Genomic DNA, 23,050 nt, shown 5'->3' on the forward strand with positions numbered 1-23,050 from the left:
ACTAACTAACTAACTAACTAACTAACTAACTAACTAACTAACTAACTAACTAACTAACTAACTAACTAACTAACTAACTAACTAACTAACTAACTAACTAACTAACTAACTAACTCTAAACCAAGCCATAATCCTAAACCTAACCATCAATACATATAGTTCATTAAATTACTTAGTACTTAAATGTATAATTATATCATAACAAGGACACTTTAAAATAAAGTGTAACCAGATTTTTTTGATAGTTTCGATATTAAAGGAACCTTATTGTACAGTGTTACCAAAGCAAATTGGCATTCCCAATAGAAAGAATGCAGTTACCTGTCTAGCAGCTCCCAGTCTTCTCCTCCCCAGCGGTCTTTAAACTCCTCTGTGTTCATTCCACCAATCTTATCAAAATCCGATTTATAAATTCCAAACAAGCCAAAGCCATTCACTTCCCAAAAGCCTGTGTGTAAAAATTGGAGACATAAAATAAATTTACACTGACAGTAGTATTCCCTCAGTTTCTTAAAAATGCATTCTAAACAAACTGATCAGAAACATGTATTTCATACCAATGTACATAAGCTAGATGCATATATTGTATTGAATGTACTTTATATTGAGTTTATTAACTATTTACTAACATTTAAATAAATCATTTGACGCAATCACGTATTGTGTACATATACTGTATGTTTTTGCATTGTAGTTGTATTTTTTTTTAAATAACTCCATGTAATTAAAGATGTAATTATTAATTTATGTAATTACATCTTTAATTACACTGTTGACCATTCCCTTACAATTTAACCAACCCTTAAACCTAACAATAACCACCAAACCTGTCCTGACCTTAGGTATATATTGGCATGTATCAGAATGCATATTCAAATTGAGTAACATTATTTGTTTTTGGCAAAAATATGTCTGACAAAAGCAAATAAACTAATATAATAATAATACATTAAATTGGCCTCTTTATAAGGGAATAACATTCCAAAAATCAGCTTTTAATAAATCACATATCAACCCTGCTTATAGTAAAAGACAACTGGTTCCATCCTAAACCTACACATATGCTATTTTAGATTTAAAAAAAAAAGATAATTCTCTATGATTTATAAGCATGTTTCTTCATCGGGACCAAACAAATGTCCCCACAAGTTCAACATATACTGATATTTCTATACTTGTGGGTCCCCATAAAGTAGGGAATACCAGGGCCACACACACACACACGCACACGCACACAGTTTTTGCAAGAAATGTATATTTTTATTCACCAAGGTGTAATAAATTGATAAAACAAAATACATAAAAAGTAAACTGACCGGCATTGCTTGAAGCAGAGCAATATGACTAAAAATACAAACAGGATTAAATACAAACAGGATTTGCGAGAAATAGAATCAGACACATTATGCACAACTGCTGTTTAAGCAAATGTGTTTTGTATGTGTTTAGCAGCTGTCTCTAAATGTGTCTATGTATATATCTTACCCTCAGGCTCCAGAGGTGAGCTCCCACAGTCCAGTCTCATGACGATGGGTGCGAAAGCCAGCCTGCCTTCCACACAGTGCTTCCTAATGGTCTCCAGGATATTATGAGGGAAGTGGATGTGCAGGTCACACAGGAACACTATGCTGTGACCGTCCTGGAAATTACATGTTATACCATAACCAGTGTTACTCTTTTGACTCATGAATACTGTAAATGCCAAATCTTTTATTATTATTTTTTCCTCACCTCTATGTTGTCCACACCCATCTGTAAACCAGACGATCTCTCAAAGTTCCCTTCACGTTTCAGATACTCATACCTACACACACACATGCACGCACGCACACACACACACGCACACCAAGTACAAACATTTTGTGTGCCCAACAACAGGACTCGCATGAAGACAAGGATGTTCTATCTGGAAGATGTATACAGGGAAAAGTGGAATATAACTCAGTATTCACCTGGGCACAGTGCTCTCCTTCAGTGCCTGCTCCACATCCATGTCATCACTCTGGAAGTCTACGATGATCACGTTGAAATTCTTATCCTTTGTCTCACGGTGCAGGAGCTCCATATCTGAGATAAACTGCTGCACCCACCGAGCTTGATTCTTTACTGCCACAGAAGACAACTCAGATGAGTGGCATATATATATATATATATATATATATATATATATATATATATATATATATATATATATATATATATATATATATATATATAAACAGGAATTTGTAATCATTATAAATACCTGGTACAACAAAGTGTACCATCACGTCATGTCTCCATTCTAACATGGCAGGCTGGCAGAGCAGAGGTTTGGCCCAGCTGGTGCTCCAGAGTGTGGTGTTGTGTGCTTGGGTACTCGAGCCGCTGGGCAGGCTTTTTTTGAAGGGTGTAAGGTGGGAAGAGGGTATAGTTCCCTCTCTGCTCTCAATTCCCTCTTCATGTCGACTGCGGTGCAACAGCAGATAGATGTATTCAGATAGGCGCACCACTCTTTTTCCTCCTTCCATCAACATTAGTTCCACCAAATAACGGTTTCCCCTTGCAGAATCTCTCCGCTTCTCTATATTTACAATTCGGACCAGAGTGTAGATCCTGATAGAGAGGCAAAACAAAGAAACAGTAAGAAAAGGAGAGAGAGGTACTGTAAATAGAGTGAACTTCAATTAGACAATGAGGAATATGTGCATGCAAAATATAATCATATACTGTATACACCGCACATCATATGTTTAATCTAGTTGTGTCAGAAGTAATGAAGCTTCCATTTGTTATTTGATAAAGTTGCATAAAGAGACAGCAGGAGCGTTCAGACTCTACACTCGATCTAGGCTCAGCAGGAACAACCCACACATATTTTTAAACGGGTCATGTTTTTATTTTATTTTGTAATTATTTATTTTTATTTCACTGTGGTTCATATTAAAAGTAAAGTTGTCTATACCTAAAATAGGCAGAATTTATTTTGTAAATTATTTATGCATTCAGTATAATTATTCATATTAAAAAGGCAGGTTATTTTCCATTTAAATTGTCTTAGCATGAGAGAGAGAGAGGTTTCAACAACTCCAATGGAGTTCAACAATGGCCAATTAATATAATTAATGAATTAACTTTTTTTTTTTTTGGAAAAAATAAAACTATGAAACTAAAGCTACTTAAAAAAAACTATGCACTTTTACTTTTATTATAAGGTCCAGTCTACAATTTGTAAAATGGACACCAGTACATTCTTCAAAATCATACTGGTATAGATCAACATGAGGGCAGGTAAATAGTTGTGGGTGAACTATCATTTAAGTATTTTATCATTTGCATTTTAAGTTTAGTTTAGTTTAGTTTAGTTTATTGATTTATAAAGCACATTTAAAACAACAGAGGTTGTAACAAAAGTGCTGTACAAGAACATTAAAACAAAATCAAAACAGAATTACACATTAGATATAAACATTGAGGGGACATGGGAAAACATTGACACCATCAGTTAAAACATAAAGAATATAAATGAGTTTTTAAGGATGATTTAAAAGTAGCAACAGAGGGAGAAGATCTAATATTAAGAGGAAGACAGTTCCAGAGTCGAGGAGCCGCCACAGAGAAAGCCAGGTAACCTTTAGTATTATAAGGTGAGCGAGGAATAGAAAAAGAAGTTGATTATAAGAGCGTAGGGATCTTGAGGCATTGTACATAACAAGATCACTGATATACTGAGGCGCAAGCCCATGCAGGGCTTTAAAAACTTCTTTTTTTTTTTTTTTAAATCAATCCGGGAACTAACCGGTAGCCAATGGAAAGAGAGTAGCACAGGAGTGATGTGCTGATGCTTTTTAGTGCCAGTCAGTAGTCTGGCTGCTGCGTTCTGAACCATTTGCAAACGATTTACAGTTGAATTAGGCAAACATGGTTTAACATGGTTTAGCACCAGCATACGCTCACCCTCCATTCCGCTCATTCAGCCTCTCCATGTACTGAGAGATCACATCAATGACCTCGTTCTCGGCAAGCTGCAGATTTCCTGAGATGTTACACCTCAGGTCGTTCCAGTCTGATCTCAGCAGCTCAAAGTCCACAGGGTTCACGCTGAAGGTGCGCTGCCAGTTGATGGCCTCCTCTGTCAAAGGTGGCCTCACTTCGGCCTCCTCATAACTGTACTCGGACATCTCTCCTTCTTCAAGACCCCTGCTCTGAGGAGCCATGTCCGATCCCTCCGGCATTTCCGAGATCTTTGTTGGCGGCACCTCCGGAGGAGCACTGTTCTCAGATGAGTTAAGCCCAGGGTGGCCTCTCTTTTCTGAGCTTAATGGGGGCAAGCTGTCTGGATCTGATATGAAGGTGGTAGGGTCGCCCTTATTATGAGGCCCAGAATCTGTAGACAAGAAAGGATGGCTGTGCTTTGACAGGGCAGTTTGGGTGGAAGTCTTATACCCCATTAAGGAGAAGTTCAGCCATGGGAGAGAAGCAGCAGCTTGTGTTTTTAAGGACGTCCATTTTGAACCTAAATCCACAAGTCTCTTGGTTTTTCTAGATTGATGAAGGAAGACACCAGGAAACACTTCCACAGGAGGCTTTGGTCTGCTTACTGGGGGACGGGGTCTAGTGATGTAAATTTTGTTGGCATTAGTCTCTTTCTCCACACTGGTCCCAACCACAGGCTTGCCTGCACTACCTAAAATACTATTAGCCAAAAAATATAGAGGGGACTTTTGAGGAAGCTTAAATGGAGATTGTGCCTTCACAGTTGGACTAGCAGTCTCTCTAAGTGTACTCTTGTTCGGCAGACCTGTATCAGGGAGTTGCCATTTTAAAGAACGCCCTCTCTGAACCGGTGCAGGTGTTTGGGAGTCCCTGTGCTCCTCACTTGCTCCCGTCTGCTCATTTAGATTCCCACTTTGAGACTCTAATGCAGCTGCACTACCCTTTGCCTTTTTTTGCCCTATTTCTGTCATTTCATCATCCACCACCAGAGAGTGTTTTGCCCCTTCAGTTATTTTACTTCTTTCTTGCTCATTTAACTGATTGTATTGCTTCTCTTGCTGTAAGCGGTAGCTCTTTGAACCCCTTTCTAATCTTTCAGGTTTTGAGGAGGCTGTAACCCTTGACCACTGATAGGGTGGACTCGTCCTCCTGACTGGCCGGTAGCTGGAATTGATCGTCTCCTCTGGGTCGACACCCTCTTCCTCCTCCAGGAAATCTGTCAGAAGAGATCCCATAATCAAACTAAAGCCCTTTAAATCATTCATATAATCTGAAATGAGAATTGCTTAATGACAGGATTAAAGAGTCAGTGACATGTTGCTGTGTTGATCTACAGCTAATCATTATAATTTCCAGGCTTTCCGGTAATGCTGTTGCACACAGCATATTGCAGCCGTCCAAATTTTCTGGTAATTTCTGACCTACAATGCACTTGAAGAATTATATATGAGATAAGCCAGTCATTAGGGAAACTGCACCAGCACAAAGGCGCATTATGATTTATTTTTAATGAACCTCATACTAGGGGTTTTGCAATATGCTGGTATTGATGGTAAGCATTATATATATATATATATATATATATATATATATATATATATATATATATATATATATATATATATATATATATATATATATATATATATATATATATATATAATGCTTACCATCAATACCATATTATATATATTCAATCACTCATTAATGCAATTATCTAATCAACCAATCACATGGCAGTTGCTTCAATGCATTTAGGGGTGTGGTCCTGGACAAGACAATTCTCCTGAACTCCAAACACAATGTCAGAATGGGAAAGAAAGGTGATTTAAGCAATTTTGAGCGTGGCATGTTTGTTGGTGCCAGATGGGCCGGTCTGAGTATTTCACAATCTGCTCAGTTACTGGGATTTTCATGCACAACCATTTCTAGGGTTTACAAAGAATGGTGTGAAAAGGGAAAAACATCCAGTATGCGGCAGTCCTGTGGGCGAAAATGCTTTGTTGATGCTAGAGGTCAGAGGAGGTCTGATTCAAGCTGATAGAAGAGCAACTTTAACTGAAATAACCACTCGTTACAACCAAGATATGCAGCAAAGCATTTGTAAAGCCACAACACACACAACCTTGAGGCAGATGGGCTATAACAGCAGAAGACCCCACCGGGTAGCACTCATCTCCACTACAAATAGTAAAAAGAGGCTACGATTTGCACAAGCTCACCAAAATTAGACCGGTAAAGACTGGAAAAATGTTACCTGCTCTGATGAGTCTCGATTTCTGTTGAGACAGTCAGAATTTGGCGTAAACGGAATGAGAACATAAATCCATCATGCCTTGTTACCATTGTGCAGGCTGGTGGTGGTGGTGTAATGGTGTGAGGGATTTTTTCTTGGCACACTTTAGGCCTTTAGTGCCAACTGGGCATCGTTTAAATGCCACGGCCTACCTGAGCATTGTTTCTGACCATGTCCATCCCTTTATGACCACCATGTACTCATCCTCTGATGGCTATTCCAGAAGGATAATTCACCATGTCACAAAGCTTGAATAATTTCAAACTGGTTTCTTAAACATGACAATAAGTTTACTGTAGCAAAATGACCATAAAATTACCACAGTCACCAGATCTCAACCCAATAGAGCATCTATGGGATGTGGTGGAACGGGAGCTTCGGGCCCTGGATGTGCATCGCACAATTCTCCATCAACTGCAAGATGCTATCCTATCAATATGGGCAAACATTTCTAAAGAATGCTTTCAGCACCTTGTTGAATCAATGCCACGTAGAATTAAGGCAGTTCTGAAGGCAAAAGGGGGTCAAACACAGAATTACTATGGTGTTCCTAATAATCCTTTAGGTGAGTGTATATATATATATATATATATATATATATATATATATATATATATATATATATATATATATATATATATATATATATTGAGCCAGTGAGGGATATTATATATTTTTTCTAGATTCTGTAAAAAGACGTGGTATTCAACACAAATTATTTATGAACTCTTTTGGTCTTTTTATAGTTTACATTCATTGGCCAAAATTGAATCATGAAATAAAGTTGATTTTGACTGATACCATAATTCTTTTTCATGACCTCTATATCTATCCTGATATTTGTCGCCACAATAGTTTAGGTATGATAATTGTGAAAATATGATACTGTGCCATAATATTGTACATTATTGTATTTCTTAGTATCAGTGAAAATCAAATATCTTTCTAATAGTGTAACATAAACCATGTTATGATCCTAATAAAGTTGGTGGCCAACTGTTTTATTTGCTCTTCAAAGCCCATTTCTACTCACATTTGGCGTCTGGCTTGTGTTAATTTTGAACCTTGGACACATATGTCGCTTGGCTCATTAAAGATGCCATGGTGAGATTTTAAAGAGAGGAAACAGCTGCTGAATTCTTATCTGTTATTAAGATCCCAGCTGAACACAGACCATCAGGTTTGGGGAAGAAAACTGGCTGGTCATCCTCCTCCTCATCCATCTTCATGTACTTATAGAAGCCAAATCTACATGACAATTCAAAAGAAGGACAGGGCAATTTATGTATTTGCTTTTCATTTATGTATACCCTATTGACTGGTTGACTAATTTCTAGTAATAAGCAATTGGAATTCATACTTTTCTAAGTAGACAGGGGACTCTCGATAGAAGCATTTGTTCTTTTTCTCCATATGGGTAAGTCTGGTGAAGTCATTGGGATATACATAGGAAAGGTAGACCTGATTGAGAACACATAATAATAAGAGAAAATTGGTCAATATTTTTTGGTACATGCCTTTTCAAAATATTACACTAAAGTGTATCAAATGAGACAATCAGAAGGATTAAAAACAGTGACTGTAATTGTATAAATGTAACAGATGAACCACACCTGTGTTAAACAGTAATGGTCAAAAGAGGGCACTGTTTGCTTTATATTCAGAAATATCTCAAAAGAGAGTAGGTACCACTACATCAGTGGTTCTCAACCTTTTTTGGGGGACCACTGTCCCAGACTATATTCAAAGGCCAAGATATTTGTGGCTGTAATGACAAAGCTACTTATTTACAGAAAATAGGAGTGGCATACTCCTTGAAAAAATTGTTCCTTAAAAAGGTTCTTTGTTGGCATCTATGGTTCCACAAAGAAACGTTAACTTCAGTGGAACTTTTACATTTAAAAAAGGTTCTTTATAGTGAAAGAAGATTCTTTATCTTAAGCCATCTTGTGGCCCCCTTGGAAGTGTGCTAGGGCTCCCTAGTGGGTCCCTAGTTGAGAACTACTGCACTACGTATGAGGAAATGTAAATTATTTTTGAATATCCTCCTACTTTTTATTAGCCTAGAAATCTAGACGCACCCCAGCGGCAGCAAATTTAATCTGCCCGCGAGTGTCGTCTAGCAACTCTCAATACCCTTCTGAGCTGTATTCCCCTAACTCTTGCCGGGCCAATCACATCGTGTATAGAGTCGGTGGGCGGGGCCATAATGACGACAGCCGAGTTGCGTTTGCGTGCTTCTAGTAAACACAGAAACCTGGCGAACGGCGGTCTTTCAAATCAGCTTTGGCCGCGACTCTGGAAGACTTGGAGTTAAGCTTTTTAATGGCACTGAAGTCATTCTTAAAAAGGGAAGATGTGTTAGGAGTTTTGCTGACCGGATAAGGCGAATGTTTAATCTATCAACAAGCTCCGCTTCACCTTCGTTGCTCTGGTTGGTTGTAGCGCTATCCTATCGCGTGCAGAGGGAGTTTGAAAGACAACCGTTTATCCCGCCCCTCGGATTGAGCCCTGTCAATGGTGAGTTTCCAGACCAAACATGTTGATGTGGGTCTGGCTTGTCAGGCTAACTTTTTATAAAATTTAACTGAAATTTAAAGCGGCACTATGTAATTTTTCTGTCCGCTAGAGGGCACCTATTCGATACATAGGCGTAGTTTGATGATGCTAAGTTTGAGCTCAGAATCTTAGGACATCACCTCACCTGTGGTCTTCACCTCATGGAAAAGCCTATGGAAAAGAATCGGGCTAGGATTCAGTTATTCAGTTATTAACGTTACTGTAGTATGAAGCAGAGCAGGACAGAGTGTTGTGGAGATGAGCAAGGCGATTGTTGCCAAACACACTGCTCGCGAGCAATGGGACTTTTATTATGACGGGACAGTCACAGGCGCCATTTCCGCATTTCCAGTCATGAGTATGAGGTAACGCAGCTCTGTTTATCATATCAGATACATTTAAGTGTGTTTAAAATGATGTCATGATGTTACTCTGTGTTTGCTCAGCGGCTGCTGTAACACTTGTTCACACTGCTAAGAGTAAAGCACTTCTGCAGAACAAAATCAGAAACCGAGGGTAACGCAGATAGGATGCAATTGACAGGCGACTCACTCAGACGTCCCGCCTCATTGGTTAAAATAGCAATTTTCTCACAATTTACAAATAGTTGGAAACATTTGGGATACTGTAAGAACTCAGCTGAACAAAATATATAACACTGTCTTAGTGGTTTTTGGATATTTTACTGCAAAAATACTACATAGTGCACCTTTTAAAAAAATGCAAAAAAATGTCATTGTTTCTCATAAACTAAAACCCAGTAGCAAACATTCTGTCATCTGTATTGGCAATAAAACAACACAAAGAGTGTGACTATGGTACTTACAAACTGCAGGCCTTGATAGCGTGCGATAGGGAAGTCCTTCACCACATACGTAGGAGAGTAGACACAAGATGGTAGAATATTCTCCAGCCTGGACCGATCTATCATGGGAACTAGGGCAACACATACATCATGAAATGGGACAATTCCCACATTTTGATGAGACAAATAGCTGCTTTGATGAGACAAATAGCTGCACAAACATTTTCCCATTCATCTAATCAAAAAAAAGTCAGCTGGTTTACAGATACCCAGTGCCTTCCGTTCATCACTAATAGCTTGCACATTTACACCCACAAAATGCACCTCAGTCCTGACTGTCGCATATTCTGTGGTGCTGCTCCTAACAAGCTGACATTCTATATCTACACCACCATATGGACCTAGCAATGCACCGCAAAGCTTCCACACAAGCAATTAAACATTAGCAAGTCTGCAACTCACTGTCTAAGATAGCTGGCTGCTTGTTTTGTTCACCAACCGCAGCCATACATACACATAACAGTGATATATGCATACAGAAAAAATAATAATATTTCAAATAAATGCTGTTCTTTAAATTTTTCTATTAATCAAAGAATCATCCTCTCAGTTGCAACAACTCTTCTCTTCTCTGATTATGTATTCACCGGCACAAGGGCTGGACAATAAACTCTCTGATCCAGCAGCCTGTCACTTACATGAGATTGTTTGCTGTCCATGGTGTTCGGACTTCAGCCTAGATTTGTTTTGATTTTGCATCAAGATACGGACATTAATGCTCCGTGTTTCTCTGCGTGAGCATGCGGTTTCGAGATCGCTTGTGTCGTACGCTGATCTGTCCATGTGTGTTGTTGTGTTCTTAGCAGCACACGGTTCGGGTTTACATCGGCCGCGTGCTTCCATGTTATGTTTTGTCTTGTGTTGTGTAACATGCAGCTTGTGTTTTTCACTGGCTGTGTGCTTTCATGTTGTCATTTTTTTTTTTTTTTTTTTTTGTGAACATGCAGCTTAAGAGTGTTCTCATTAGCTGTGTGTTCATGTCTTGTTTTGTTTGAACACATGGCTTGTGATTTGTGTTTTCTGGCCATGTGCTCGTGTTTTTGTCATGTTTCGGTGTGAACACATGGCTTGTCATGGATGTTTCCTTGTGCCATGTGCTCTCCTGTCTACTGTCTTATCCCCGCCCATCTTGTTACCTGAATATTGGTTCAGTTACCCTTCTTGTCCTTCCTCGCTACCTCTCTTGATTGCTCCCTATTTATTCTACTTGTGTTTGCAGTCCTGTGCCAGATCATTGTTGGAAACCAGATCAAGTTTTCCCACTTGGGCTACATTTTGTTTGTGTTTTGTTTTATTTTTATTTTTAATAAAGGGTCAATAATCTGCACTACTGAGTCCTCACTTTATCCCGACAAAACGATCTGGCCAACAGGACCTGCCTGCAGCCCCCTCTACCAGTGTGTACTCCAGGTCACAGCACTTTTGTTAAGCATGGTAAAGGTTTTGGGTTTTAATCTGACCTTGTATAGTTTTTTTACTCATTGAAACCATTAAAAGCATTGGTCATCCAGGGCACGGACATGTTTGTGTGCATTTTATTTTGTACTTTCACTGGAACAAAGAGAGAATCTCCACAATCGGACTGAAGTGTGCTTCTGTGTATGAGCCGCTGTCACTGACAACAGCAACAATAAGCAGATCAGCATGATTTCAAAAGCAACACATTTCAGCGCCAGATCACCTTTTATGTTACACAGACGACTGAAATAAATACTCTGATAGTTAACTAGAGATGTTTAATTTGTTATAGATATATCTGTACCATGATCTGTTTAAAAAAAGTCACTTTTTCAATTACGTACGACACACATAGACAGGAGAATATCCGATCTGTCTGCTTAACGTTACATGGCAGGCACAAATGCGTGTATGCGATTCATATCAAATTGATTTATCTCCACATATGAGTGAGGCCTGAAACCGATCTGAGAATATCGGAATCCATTTTTTCCCTGGTCATATCTGATCTGTGCCACATGGGAGGGGATTGGAAAAAAATCGTAATTGGGTCACCCATGCAGTGTAAATGCGTCCTTAGATTAATATAGCTTGCAATAACAAATGTGTAATGTGTGATGAAGGATTTGTGTTAGAATATTTATTCTATATTTTATTTGTATATTATTCTTAATATTTTATATTATTGTTGCTCTCTGCTTGTTACATTTTTTTATATCTCAGGTTGTATATATTTGTGGCACATTTATGTATAGTGTATATTTACGTTCTGATAGCTTATATTGTCATATATTTGTGCAGAATTGAGTTCATTGTCGTTTGGCAATGTTGGAAGTGGCCTAGGTTTTTAACAATAAAATATAATGTGTCAATACGTTTATTTTATTTTTATATTGTTATAATTCGGGTTTCACCCATGGTTTAATTTAATGTAGGCCATGTGCTCGTGTTTTTGTCATGATTGGTGAGAGCACATGGCTTGTCATGTTCGTTTTCTTGTGCCATGTGCTCTCCTGTCTATTGCCTTAACCCTACCCATCTTGTTACCTGATTTATAGTCAATTTGCCCCACCTGCCTTGTTTTCTCCCTATTTATTGTCCTTGTGTTTGCAGTGCTGTGCCAGATCATTTTTTAATGTTTCCCTGATAGTCTAGCCAAGTCAAAATGCCTATTATCCCCCTTGGGGTAGTTTTTGTTTTATTTTTATTTTTAATAAAGTGCCCATAATCTGCAGTACTGAGTCCTCGTCTCATCCCTTACCACAACCCTGACAGTACTAGGAAGGTTAATTGCTGTAGTATGGTTCCCTGTGCATCAAAACTGCATCCTTGGTGAGCATAAGAGATTTTCAAAAACATAAAAAAATACATTTAAACAGTGTATATGATATATATTTTATATCAGTTATTGTTTAAAGCAAAGAGTACATTAAGAGGCTCAGTTTGATCAGGTGAATTGATAATTCATAACTGAGAATAGTAAACTGAATCTGTAAATTTGCATACACACCATTGGGAATACTCACTCTTGTAGAAGGTGTCTCGTGGATCTGGTTTGACCATGTCTGAAGAATGTGTCTCTGTCCGGTGCTTAACCTGTAAAGCGAGAGATTGACTGGCCAGTGTCTGTGGGATGTGAAGAACGCTGTTCATCTTTAGACTAGATTCATCTGTCAGAGACACAGAGAAGATAGAGAATAAGGACAGTGAGAGACATCATCTGAATTTAAATAAGCTAACAGAGTTACATTCAACAACCTGTGCTGTTCTTTTTTGCCAATATAGAAATGGTAGCATCATTACTGGACAATATAGCTGTAAAATAAGTGAAGTGGCATACTTTATACCCCTAGTGTAGATGCTATGTAGAAAAATCTTTATATGTTTAAAACATAACTGTCAGCATAACTGTTTGAGTGGTTGAAATAAAAAATAAACAATAAATTTAGAATTTCATGACAAATAACTGTGCTACCAATATAAATACATGAATGATCCAAAGAGCATCTTGCGTGTTAATGTAATAAATAATATCTGATCATCTGTACAAAGCCACATGATCAACGTCGCAAATGTAATAATTTGGTTAGTGAATTTTCAATAGTAATTTTGCAAATGGATTTGTTGTAATCCCCAAAATCCAAAAATAAATTTTACAGGTTTACATTTTGTGATCCACAAATTTTCAAAAAAGTTTTTGTTAACATGACATTTTTTATGTGACAAAAAGGCATTAACTTCCATGTAAAAGTTTAGGGTCAGATACTTTTTCTTTTCTCTGAGAAACCGATCGTTTTATCCAGCAAGGACACATTTAATTGATCAAATGTATCAAATGTTCTAAAGTTGACAGCTGATGCTCATGGACAGCCGACAGGAAACAAGACGCTTGGTGCTTGTCACTGCAACTGCAAAGTTTAAAGTGACATTTCATTGACACAGAGCCAAAGCTGCACCAGAGAGGAGCTGTGACTGCATATTTAAGTACAGATTTTATATGGCATTCCATCTTTACACTAAATCTGGACCCAGTACAGATCCTCAATGAACATTGCTCTTCAACACTATCCACACTGCTCCCAAAATCAAAATCCAACCTGACTCTGGAAATGTATTTTTTGGTGGGATCAGTGTTTTTGTTTTTGTATATGAATACTTCCCTAAGGCATAACGAGATGCAACCAGGCTCATACACATACTGCCCACTGCCCACGCTTTAAGACAATACCTTAGAGATCCGTCTATGGGCACTGAAGCATGCAGGTGTCTGTGTGTGTGTGTGTGTGTGTGTGTGTGTGTGTGTGTGTGTGTGTGTGTGTGTGTGTGTGTGTGTGTGTGTGTGTGTGAGGGAGACTCTTCATTACTGCTTATCTCCTGACGTTATGAGAGCTCACAACAGTGTCTGTTCAGCTAGCTGCTGATGAAAACACACTTTAATTAGTCCTATCAATCTACTGCAAATGTATTACTGGGCAAGTATAAGTTATAGTCTGTCAGTCAAAGTCTGTCTGTCACTGATGGTAGAAATGCTGAAAGAAAGCACACAGCACTGACAAAGGGATGAAAAGAGAGAGTATAAACGGTTACAGTAATATCCAAGATGAAGACGAAGAACAAAGAGTTGTTGAAAGACTGCAAGCTTTGACTGATGTGTCCGTTGATGCTCTTGAAGCTTTAGTCATGGGCCATATGGCTTTATTGATTATTGAACAGACACATTACAAGCAAATTTAATTGGACATAAAAAAAAGCTCAAACAAGCTTTCTTTTTCTATTTTGTCTTTGCATTCCTCCTCTTGTCTAGCTTGCTTCCTATTCTAATAATTCGCTTTGGATAAAAGCTTCTACTAAATGCATGATTGTAAATGCATGTTTCCTATTACTTGTAATTTGCACATCTTTGATATTTTTTAATAATAAAGTTAAAATAACAAAAGCTGGGAAATACCCTTAAAGTGACAATTTGCCTACTTCTAAAAGGATCATAAGTACACTATATTGTAAAAAAGAATTGGGTAACACCTCTCCAAATCATTGAAGTCAGGTGTTCCAATCACTTCCAGTGCAGACTGCTTCAACGTGAAAGAAACGTGAAAGAATGAATCGCTCTCAGGAGCTCATTATTTTGGGATTTTCGTGAAATTTCCTCAATGCTAAATATTTTACAGTCAATTGCAAGTGGTATTATAAAAAAGTGAAAGCAATTATGGATAACAGCAAGTCAGCCATGAAGTGGTAGGCCACATAAAATCACAGAGTGGGGTCAGCGCATGCTGAGGCACACAGTGTGCAGAAGTCACCAGCTTTCTGCATAGTCTAAAGCTATAGCTCAACAGCTCAAGGACAGTGTGTAGAGAGCTTCATGGAATGGGTTTCCATGGCTGAGCAGCTGCATTCAAGCCTTACATCAATTGCAATACAAAGCATCAGATGCAGTGGTGTAAAGCCAGCTGCACATACACATTGAAAAGACAAATGTAAACGCATTTCTGAACATAACATAACATTACCGATCAGAAACGCGTTTACACTTGTCTTTTCAATGTGTATGAGGACAACATCCGGATACAGGTCACATGTTAGTGCCAAGTGTAAATGCAGGCAGAGAAGTGTGATTCGTGTCCTGGTCCAGAGGTAGTCGAGGATACATTGTTATGTCTTAGTGTAATGTAAATACAATCCAGCCATCGTATCTGCCAAAGGTGCGATGTCAAATCCCCGCCCACTATCTCTGCGTGAATGTCAAAAAATAATGGACAGATGAAATTTTGTGAGAAAATTAAACTTATCTGAACTTTACAATAAACTGTTTCAATCTTTAAAACTGTTTATTTCGACTTACATTATAGCCTACTGTGTGTTATTTTTCATTTTAATTGCGCAACATCATCTGAATGAAGCGAATGCCTGTACAATCATGCAATCTTAATTAAGAGCTGAATGCTGCTTTGCCAGAGGAATAATTGGAATACACTTTGCACATTGTTTTAAACATATGTTTTTATTGTTTCAGCATGTTTATTAATCTCCCATTTCTGTCAATATAGTAATTTCACACTATGCCCTTAAACCCAAAGATGTGACTTTTTTTTAATATGATCAACCCAGCTATTTATTTATTTATTTATTTTTTTGTATGATCAACTCTGGAAGTATTCCTTGATTTAAACTTGATTGATTTGATAATTTGATAAGACTGGAGATTGCATCGGAAAGTAAATTGACTGAGTGAAAGCAATGGGACAATGTTTAATTTGTATCATCTTTACTCTTAATCGGTTGTCATATAGCCTATACCCTTGTTTGGTTCTAATAAATTATCTTTAATGTGATTGGCTTCTTTCATTTCTTTAATACAAAGGCGTCCAGATTCTGCACGTGTTTTACTGCTATTACACATGCAATATACTTGCATGCTCCTTCAATCATGAAATGTGTCGGAATAATGAATCTTTTTATCATACAAGATTAATGTTGGGAAAATAAAATAAGTGTATTAGTACTCTATTTGTGATCAGTTTTTACGTTATTTTTGATGAATATATTACAAAAAAACTGCTTTTCAAGTGCCATAGACCTATTTTGCGGGAAACAGAAATCTGATCTGTAATCCAGATGCAGAGGCTACTTGAAGTGAACAAATGTAAACGCACTTGTCCTGATTTGCAAATGATCCGATTTGCTTGACTGAATCATTGTGATCACATGTTAATGCCACGTGTCAATGCAGCCTCTGTCTGGCAGCTAGACTAGTCTGGGTTTGGCGGTTGCCAGAAGAACAGTACTTTCCTGACTGCATTGTGCCAAGTGTAAAGTTTGGTGGAGGGGTGATTATGGTGTGTATGTGTGGGGTGGGGGGTGATCAGTGGTTGGATTTGGCCCCTTCATTTCAGTGAAATGAACTCTTAATGCTTAAGCATTCCAAGATATTTTGGAGTTTAAAAAACGTAGGAGCCTTTCTGTGTTGTACGGCCCCAAGACATTGGATGTATGGACTGGGTAGATTGTAGCACTTGTTGTTAAGGGATATTGACTGTGCCACAATGTTTATATTGGGCTGAACTCTCTGTTCAGCTTTTCTCAAGGAAAGACCATAATTTAAGGCATTTTTAGTATATACAGTATACAGGCCAAAAGTTTGGACACATTACTATTTGTAATGATTTTGAAATAAGTTTCTAATTCTCATCAAGCCTAGATTTATTTGATCAAAAATACAGAAAAAATACTAATATTGTGATATATTATTACAATTTTAAATACTTGGTTTTCAATTTATTATACTTTAAATTATCATTTATTTCTGTGATGCAAAGCTGAATTTTCAGGATCATTCCTCCAGATGATTTAGTATCAAAGTTGGAAACAGTTCTGCTGCTTAATATTTTTTCATAACCTGTGATACTTTTTTAGGATACTTTCATGAATAAAAAGGAAAAAAATTTTTTAAAAATAGAACTCTTTTGTAACAACAATATACACTACTGGTGAGTCATTTGGGGTCAGTCATTTTTTTTCTTTCTTTTTTTTTTTAAATAAATCAATAATTTTATTCAGCAAGGATGTGTTAAATTGATAAAAAGTGATAGGAAAGGAGATTTATATTATTTTAAAATGCAGTTATTTTGAACCTTTTATTCATCAAATTAATATAGGCAGCAGAACTGTTTCCAACACTCATAATGAATCATCATATTAGAATGATTTCTGAAGGATCATGTGACACTGAAGACTGGGGGAATGGTCCTGAAAATTCAGCTTTGCATCACAGAAATAAATGATAATTTAAAGTATAATACATTGAAAACCAAATATTTTAAATTGTAATAATATATCACAATATTGTATTTTTTTTCTGTATTTTTGATCAAATAAATGCAGGCTTGATGAGCAGAAAAAAAATATTTCAAAAACATTACAAATAGTAATGTGTCCAAAATTTTGGCCTGTATAATGTGGTAATTTCAAATGAAATCAGAGCCATCCTAATTGACCACACACACAAACACATATGATTTTGTTCATACACTGTATTGCATTCATTGGTATTGCACACAAACCTGTGTGTTAAATATTTGAACAAACTGTCCGTGTTAGGAAGAATAACACACTGGATGAGTTGTGTTGTTTTTAACACATCTTTCATGAGAGTGTTTTTTGTTTTGTTTTGGGATTTAACATCAACCCCAAGCACTTCAGATGAGTGAGAATGACATCTCGATGCCGAACCACTAACTCCTGAGAATTAGCCAGCCGTCAAAATAATTTAGTACAACATTGCCCTGGAGTCACAATGGATCCAGTGCTGCACGCATGCACCTGGTGAACATTTGGAGATTTGGCTAGGCTGAAGGGAGGAACTCGATACTGGTACGCTTCGCCCCCAGAATTCAACTTCAGGAACTTCATGTGAATTAGCAATATCTCAATGTGAAAACATGCATCCTTCAAATCTATTGTGACAAACCAATCTTCTGGCTTAAATTTTTAAGTCCAAAGAAAACGGTTTAAATGTCAACGATCTAGAATAGGAAGCAACCCCTCCATCTTTTTTGGGCACTGGACAATCCCGGCTATAATACCTTGCTTCTCTGTCTAGAAGGGGAACATGTTCTATGACCCCTTTGTCCAGAAGAGACTGAAGCTTGACTCCATTAGCAACAGGACCTGTTTTTTTATTTATGTTGTTGAAATGAGGTGGATGAAAATTTTACTGGATCCTGTAGCGTTCTATATATTTCAAACAACCCAGGGGGAGACGTGTGGCAGAAGTTCCCATGCTGTTAAATTCTCTGAAAGCAGAATCAGTGTGACAATTTCATCTTGTATGGGGGATGCGCGCAATTCAGTCCCCTGAAACAGCTTGCAGGCAGGGATTAACCAAAGTGTCTGAGATATACTTATGAACGGAGACGGGGCAGAAACCCTAATGGAAACCGCCACTCCCTAAAACAACAAAGGTGTCAGAACTGTTTCCAAGGAGTTTTAGGAAAGACAGGACTCCAGATGTTGAGATGCCAACCTCTCTCCCCACGGGGGACCTGGCAAACGATAAACTACTTAAATGTCTCAGAATGTTTCTTGGCCACCTGAAACCTATTGATGGCAACATTTACAGAAAACGCGATAGGTGTCAGAAAACGCGAAATGGGCATCCAACAAAAAAAGTGTTCTTCCTCTCCCTGATCACTGACAGACTGAGTCACAGATGCCTCTCCATGGCCACCATGGCATGTGTAATAATGTGGGCTATTCGCTTGGTGGCCCAGAGAGACAAATCTATGGTCAAGGTCTTGCTGATCTCAAGCTCTTTTAACAAGATAGCCTTGTAGGTCTGCAGAACTGATATAGCTAATATAGCATGGTGTGCAGGTCGCAACCAGCCTGACCCACTGCCTCATAAGCTTTGGCAACCAGCGAAGATTTTATATAGCAAGGCCGGCCTTTTCAACAAGGAAGTCGATGCAGCTGCAAAATGGCCCTCAAGCATCTCTTCCACCTGAGGTATCGACTAAAACCGATGCTCATTGAACCTGACGATAGTTGAATAATCCAATGTTGTCAAGATGTAAACACGGGAGGAGTATAGGGCTTTCCACAGCTTCTATATTTCATTATGTAAGTCGGGAAAGCCCGGGAGGTTTATTTTTGGTGGTTGGACCCTGCTGCTGGTCAGAAAATGCTCACCCAGCTTGCTTTGAGGTGCTTCTCTTTTTTGGTCAGGCCATTCCAGATTTAATGTAGCCACAGTGTGAGTAATGACCTCAAGCAGCTCCTCGTAAGATTTCAAAAACAAGGGATGCCTGCCAGCAGCAGCCGACTCAGAAAACTCAGCCGTATCTAGTACCCTTAAAACTAGACCTCCTTGATGGCAGATCATCATCCTGACCAGAGAAAAAAAAAAAACATTCAGACACCCAGAAACAACTTGATTACATATGTAAACTCATTCCTTGAAGGAAGCAAACAGAGATGTTACGTCAGTTACTGACGAAATGGGGGTTTCGCTTAGAAGCCAGTCGCCTTTGAGATCTACCAAACAAGCCAATGGCATGAGAATGCCATGTGTCTGCGGAATTTGCGCGGTGCAACTCCGCCCCACCTTGTGAGTATGTAAGGAGCTGCACTGCAATCTTGCATTATGTTTACCTGCTGAGAATCCTAGGCTGAACACCCTGGGCATACCAACATAGCGGCTGTGGCATGGGGACATAATGTCTCCATTCCCTTCCTTCAGGGAACGAGGATTACATACGTAACCAAAACGTTTCCTTTCAGTCAGTACACTATAAGTTATGTCAGTCACTGCTGGAATTGGGGTTCCCAATCTAATCTCACCACAACGGCTGTCTTCCAGCATCCTGCGCTGACCTGATCTCCCTGCCATGAGTTTACCACGAATGAGGGGCTAGGCTCAACACCAATACCGAGGTACACTGGGAAGCACATCCCACATGAAGAAATGCAACTTAATGCCTTAACCAAATTGACAACCTAATCTTCAGTGTATTCCGGTTCAAATAAGTACGCTTCAGGATCTGCACCAAAGTAAATATCTCTAGAATTGTCTCTTACAAATGCCTCCATAGCTACAATGCACGCTCACTGTACAAGCAGGTTGTCACATTGGTCATAATGACGGAAGTTTGCCTATTTTCAGGAGGTGCATAATATCATTGCGCCTGCTGCACCCATGGTACGGCAGCAAAGTTCCTTAATTATTACGGAGAGTATGGTTCCTAGCCATATCCTCAAGTTTTAAATAGGAAAAATAAAAACTCTTGGTGATTTTTTTAAACAGAATGCTAACATTCTAATTAGATTTAATGATCTATGCTACACTCTGCTAAACATGCTACTCCCAGACCCGGAGATTGGCTGAATGGATTAGAAAACAGTAAAACTCACCTGTTTAACTCTAGGGGAGTTATTAAATTTGCATATTTTCAAAAATAGTGGTGAGTTCCTTTAAATTTCAAAAAGTGTAACCCAAGTACTTCAAGCATTTTAAGCACCCTGTACGATCTCTGTAGAGTTGTAAAATAAAATCTAAATAATAATAATAATAATAATAAAAGGATCCTTAATGAACTAAAATAATGTATATGTACAATTATAAATACACAATTAAATACAAAGGTTTGTATTACAAAAAAATTATGAAAAAAATAAAATAAAAAATCGATTGGAAGTGCTCATCCTATACTGTATCTGTTGTTAACAGAGCAGAAAGACAGTCAAAGCTAAACCACCCAGGAGATCTCGCACCATTTGCATCTCCCAGATGACAGCTAGAGAGAGAGAGAGGAGAGAGAATGTGTGTGTGCCTTACATACGGTGCGGTCTTCCTTGAGGGAGTGGTCTGCGTGATTAATGGTTAGGACACTCCGGAGTTGGCTCTGTACTCTCCGGTGAGCTGCGTGGGATGGCGATGGAAGCTAATGCAGATCCCCCTCTCCCTCAGCTTGTTAAGTACAGTAAGGATTTAATTGAAAAATTGCTTTCGTCTCAAATAATTATGTAAACTAAGCAAAGGAGAGCCATGGGGATTGCCCCCCCCCCCCTTTTGTGTCTCTACTCCTTCTTAAAAGCATGTGTAAATTAAAGTCAGTTCCCTTGATGAATGGCAGTAATTTAAAGGGGAACGTGTGAACATGTGTAATGCTTGATAAGGCGATATGCAAAGAAGTATACAGTGTACATGCTGACTGTCACAGCAAACACAGGAGGCTCAGGAGCAAGTGTTTTCTGGTGATTACCTAGTTACCACTATCTACATTTAAATGTAAGTACAATGTCACTTTTTACACAAACAGGAGAAGCTGTGATGTTCAGAGGCTGTGAATGTTAACTGCAATATTCAGATATGATTGCAACAGGCACAGTTTGCAAATGTTACTCTTGAGAATTCATTCCATTTTCTGTTTAATCTTCCTTGGCACGCTTGCATATATTTTTAGCAAAAAGGAAGGAGAGTTTACCTGTGTACAATGAGATATAAGCTGAGTCAATGACATCATACTTCAGCCCAGGAAGGAAAGGTCTCCACTGCAAGTAAAGAGACAGACAAAGAGGTGTAAAGGAGAGAAAACTCTGCTGGGGCAAATTAACAAATCAGATGTGAAAATTTTCACATTTCAGGGCAAAACAAATGCCTTATTCCAGGGCGCTTTATTCCACCTAACCACCTGCCATTCGGTTTTCTGGGTGCTAATAAAATGTATAATTTTTTTAATTAAAAATGTTATGTTAAAATTAATGCATACAATGAATTAACCACCTGCAAATCAGATTACTAGATGCAAATAATAAAACAAATAAAACAAACACATTTTTTAATTTTTATTGTATTTATTGTATTTTATTCAATAACCACCTGCAATCCAGATTTCCAAATGTTAATAATATTTTTTTTTAAATCACTAACCACCTGAAATCCAGTTTAACCAAATAATATTAATAAAATAAATACATTTAAAAAAATGCAAATAATTAACTGCATTTATTTACACACTAACCACCTGCAATCAAGTTTAATTAAAATAAATAAATAATAATAATACAATCTATTAATGTTTAGAATAAAACGAAAATCATAAATACAATACAAATTTGAATTAAAATTCTTGTTTCTAGTCATAATTCTTTTTTCTGGTAGCAGTTATTCATCAACTAAAGGGCATGTGTTGATTGATGGTACCTGGATAGATACTGGCTGGTGATGTTTTACAGTTTCAATAAAAATATGCCAGATTGTGGTAGTTTACTGCCATAAAACAACAAGGTCTAAAATGGTGCCATTCAAAGGCCAAATTTACATTACATGGTTTAAGTGGCCCAATTCGGTTTTTTTCCCCTCCCATGTGGCACAGATCTGATATAACTGTGTAAGCAGGAAAAAAAGCACATGTATCCCTATATTATCATGTGTGGAAACAAATCTGATGTGATGACTCATTTTGATCGGATATTCCTGTCAATTCAATTCGTTGATAACTGAAAAAGCGTCAATGATGAATGACGTCGACTAACGTGGACACCAAACGTGATCACATGACTCTTTTCATTGCCCAGGCTGCAACCCTCTCCTCTTTAAAGTTGGTACAGGAAGCAAAGGCTTTTACAACTGTATAATTTTGTCTGTGTCGTGCCATTTTTCCATTCTTTTCGGCCTACGTTTTTCCATTTATCCACCTTAGCTGGGCCACTTTATGGGTCACTTTGAAAGGAAGATGTGAGCTGTAAATGCAGCCACATTGTATTTAGCACAGACCTGTTGCCATATTTGTGGCATTGCCTATTTGCATAATTCATTTTGTCAATCGAGAGCTTAAACAATGCAGACAGCGAATGCAAGGCAGACGCACTTCATTTTTAGAGAATCCCCCTCCTCCACC

At 38.0% G+C, this 23,050-nt stretch overlaps 1 protein-coding gene across 4 annotated transcripts in view; it reads right to left on the reverse strand.

The window, feature by feature from the left end:
- The window catches only part of b4galnt4b (beta-1,4-N-acetyl-galactosaminyl transferase 4b), a 140,521-nt gene that overhangs the window by 774 nt on the left and 116,697 nt on the right, over nt 1-23,050 (reverse strand). For 3 of the 4 annotated variants that reach the window (XM_067437465.1, XM_067437464.1, XM_067437466.1), the window contains 11 exons: nt 21,635-21,701; nt 12,680-12,823; nt 9,657-9,766; nt 7,632-7,732; nt 7,446-7,519; nt 3,937-5,191; nt 2,246-2,595; nt 1,953-2,106; nt 1,732-1,804; nt 1,486-1,639; nt 322-448 (listed from right to left, as the gene is read on the reverse strand). In XM_067437465.1, coding sequence (XP_067293566.1) covers nt 322-448; nt 1,486-1,639; nt 1,732-1,804; nt 1,953-2,106; nt 2,246-2,595; nt 3,937-5,191; nt 7,446-7,519; nt 7,632-7,732; nt 9,657-9,766; nt 12,680-12,823; nt 21,635-21,701 — 2,609 coding nt within the window. Of the gene's footprint in view, nt 1-321; nt 449-1,485; nt 1,640-1,731; nt 1,805-1,952; nt 2,107-2,245; nt 2,596-3,936; nt 5,192-7,445; nt 7,520-7,631; nt 7,733-9,656; nt 9,767-12,679; nt 12,824-21,634; nt 21,702-23,050 lie in introns of those variants that run through there. The other variant, XR_010904271.1, reaches the window with a different exon arrangement.

Source organism: Pseudorasbora parva, chromosome 1 (genome assembly GCF_024679245.1).
Source record: "Pseudorasbora parva isolate DD20220531a chromosome 1, ASM2467924v1, whole genome shotgun sequence".
In the NCBI taxonomy this organism is placed as follows: Eukaryota; Metazoa; Chordata; class Actinopteri; order Cypriniformes; family Gobionidae; genus Pseudorasbora; species Pseudorasbora parva.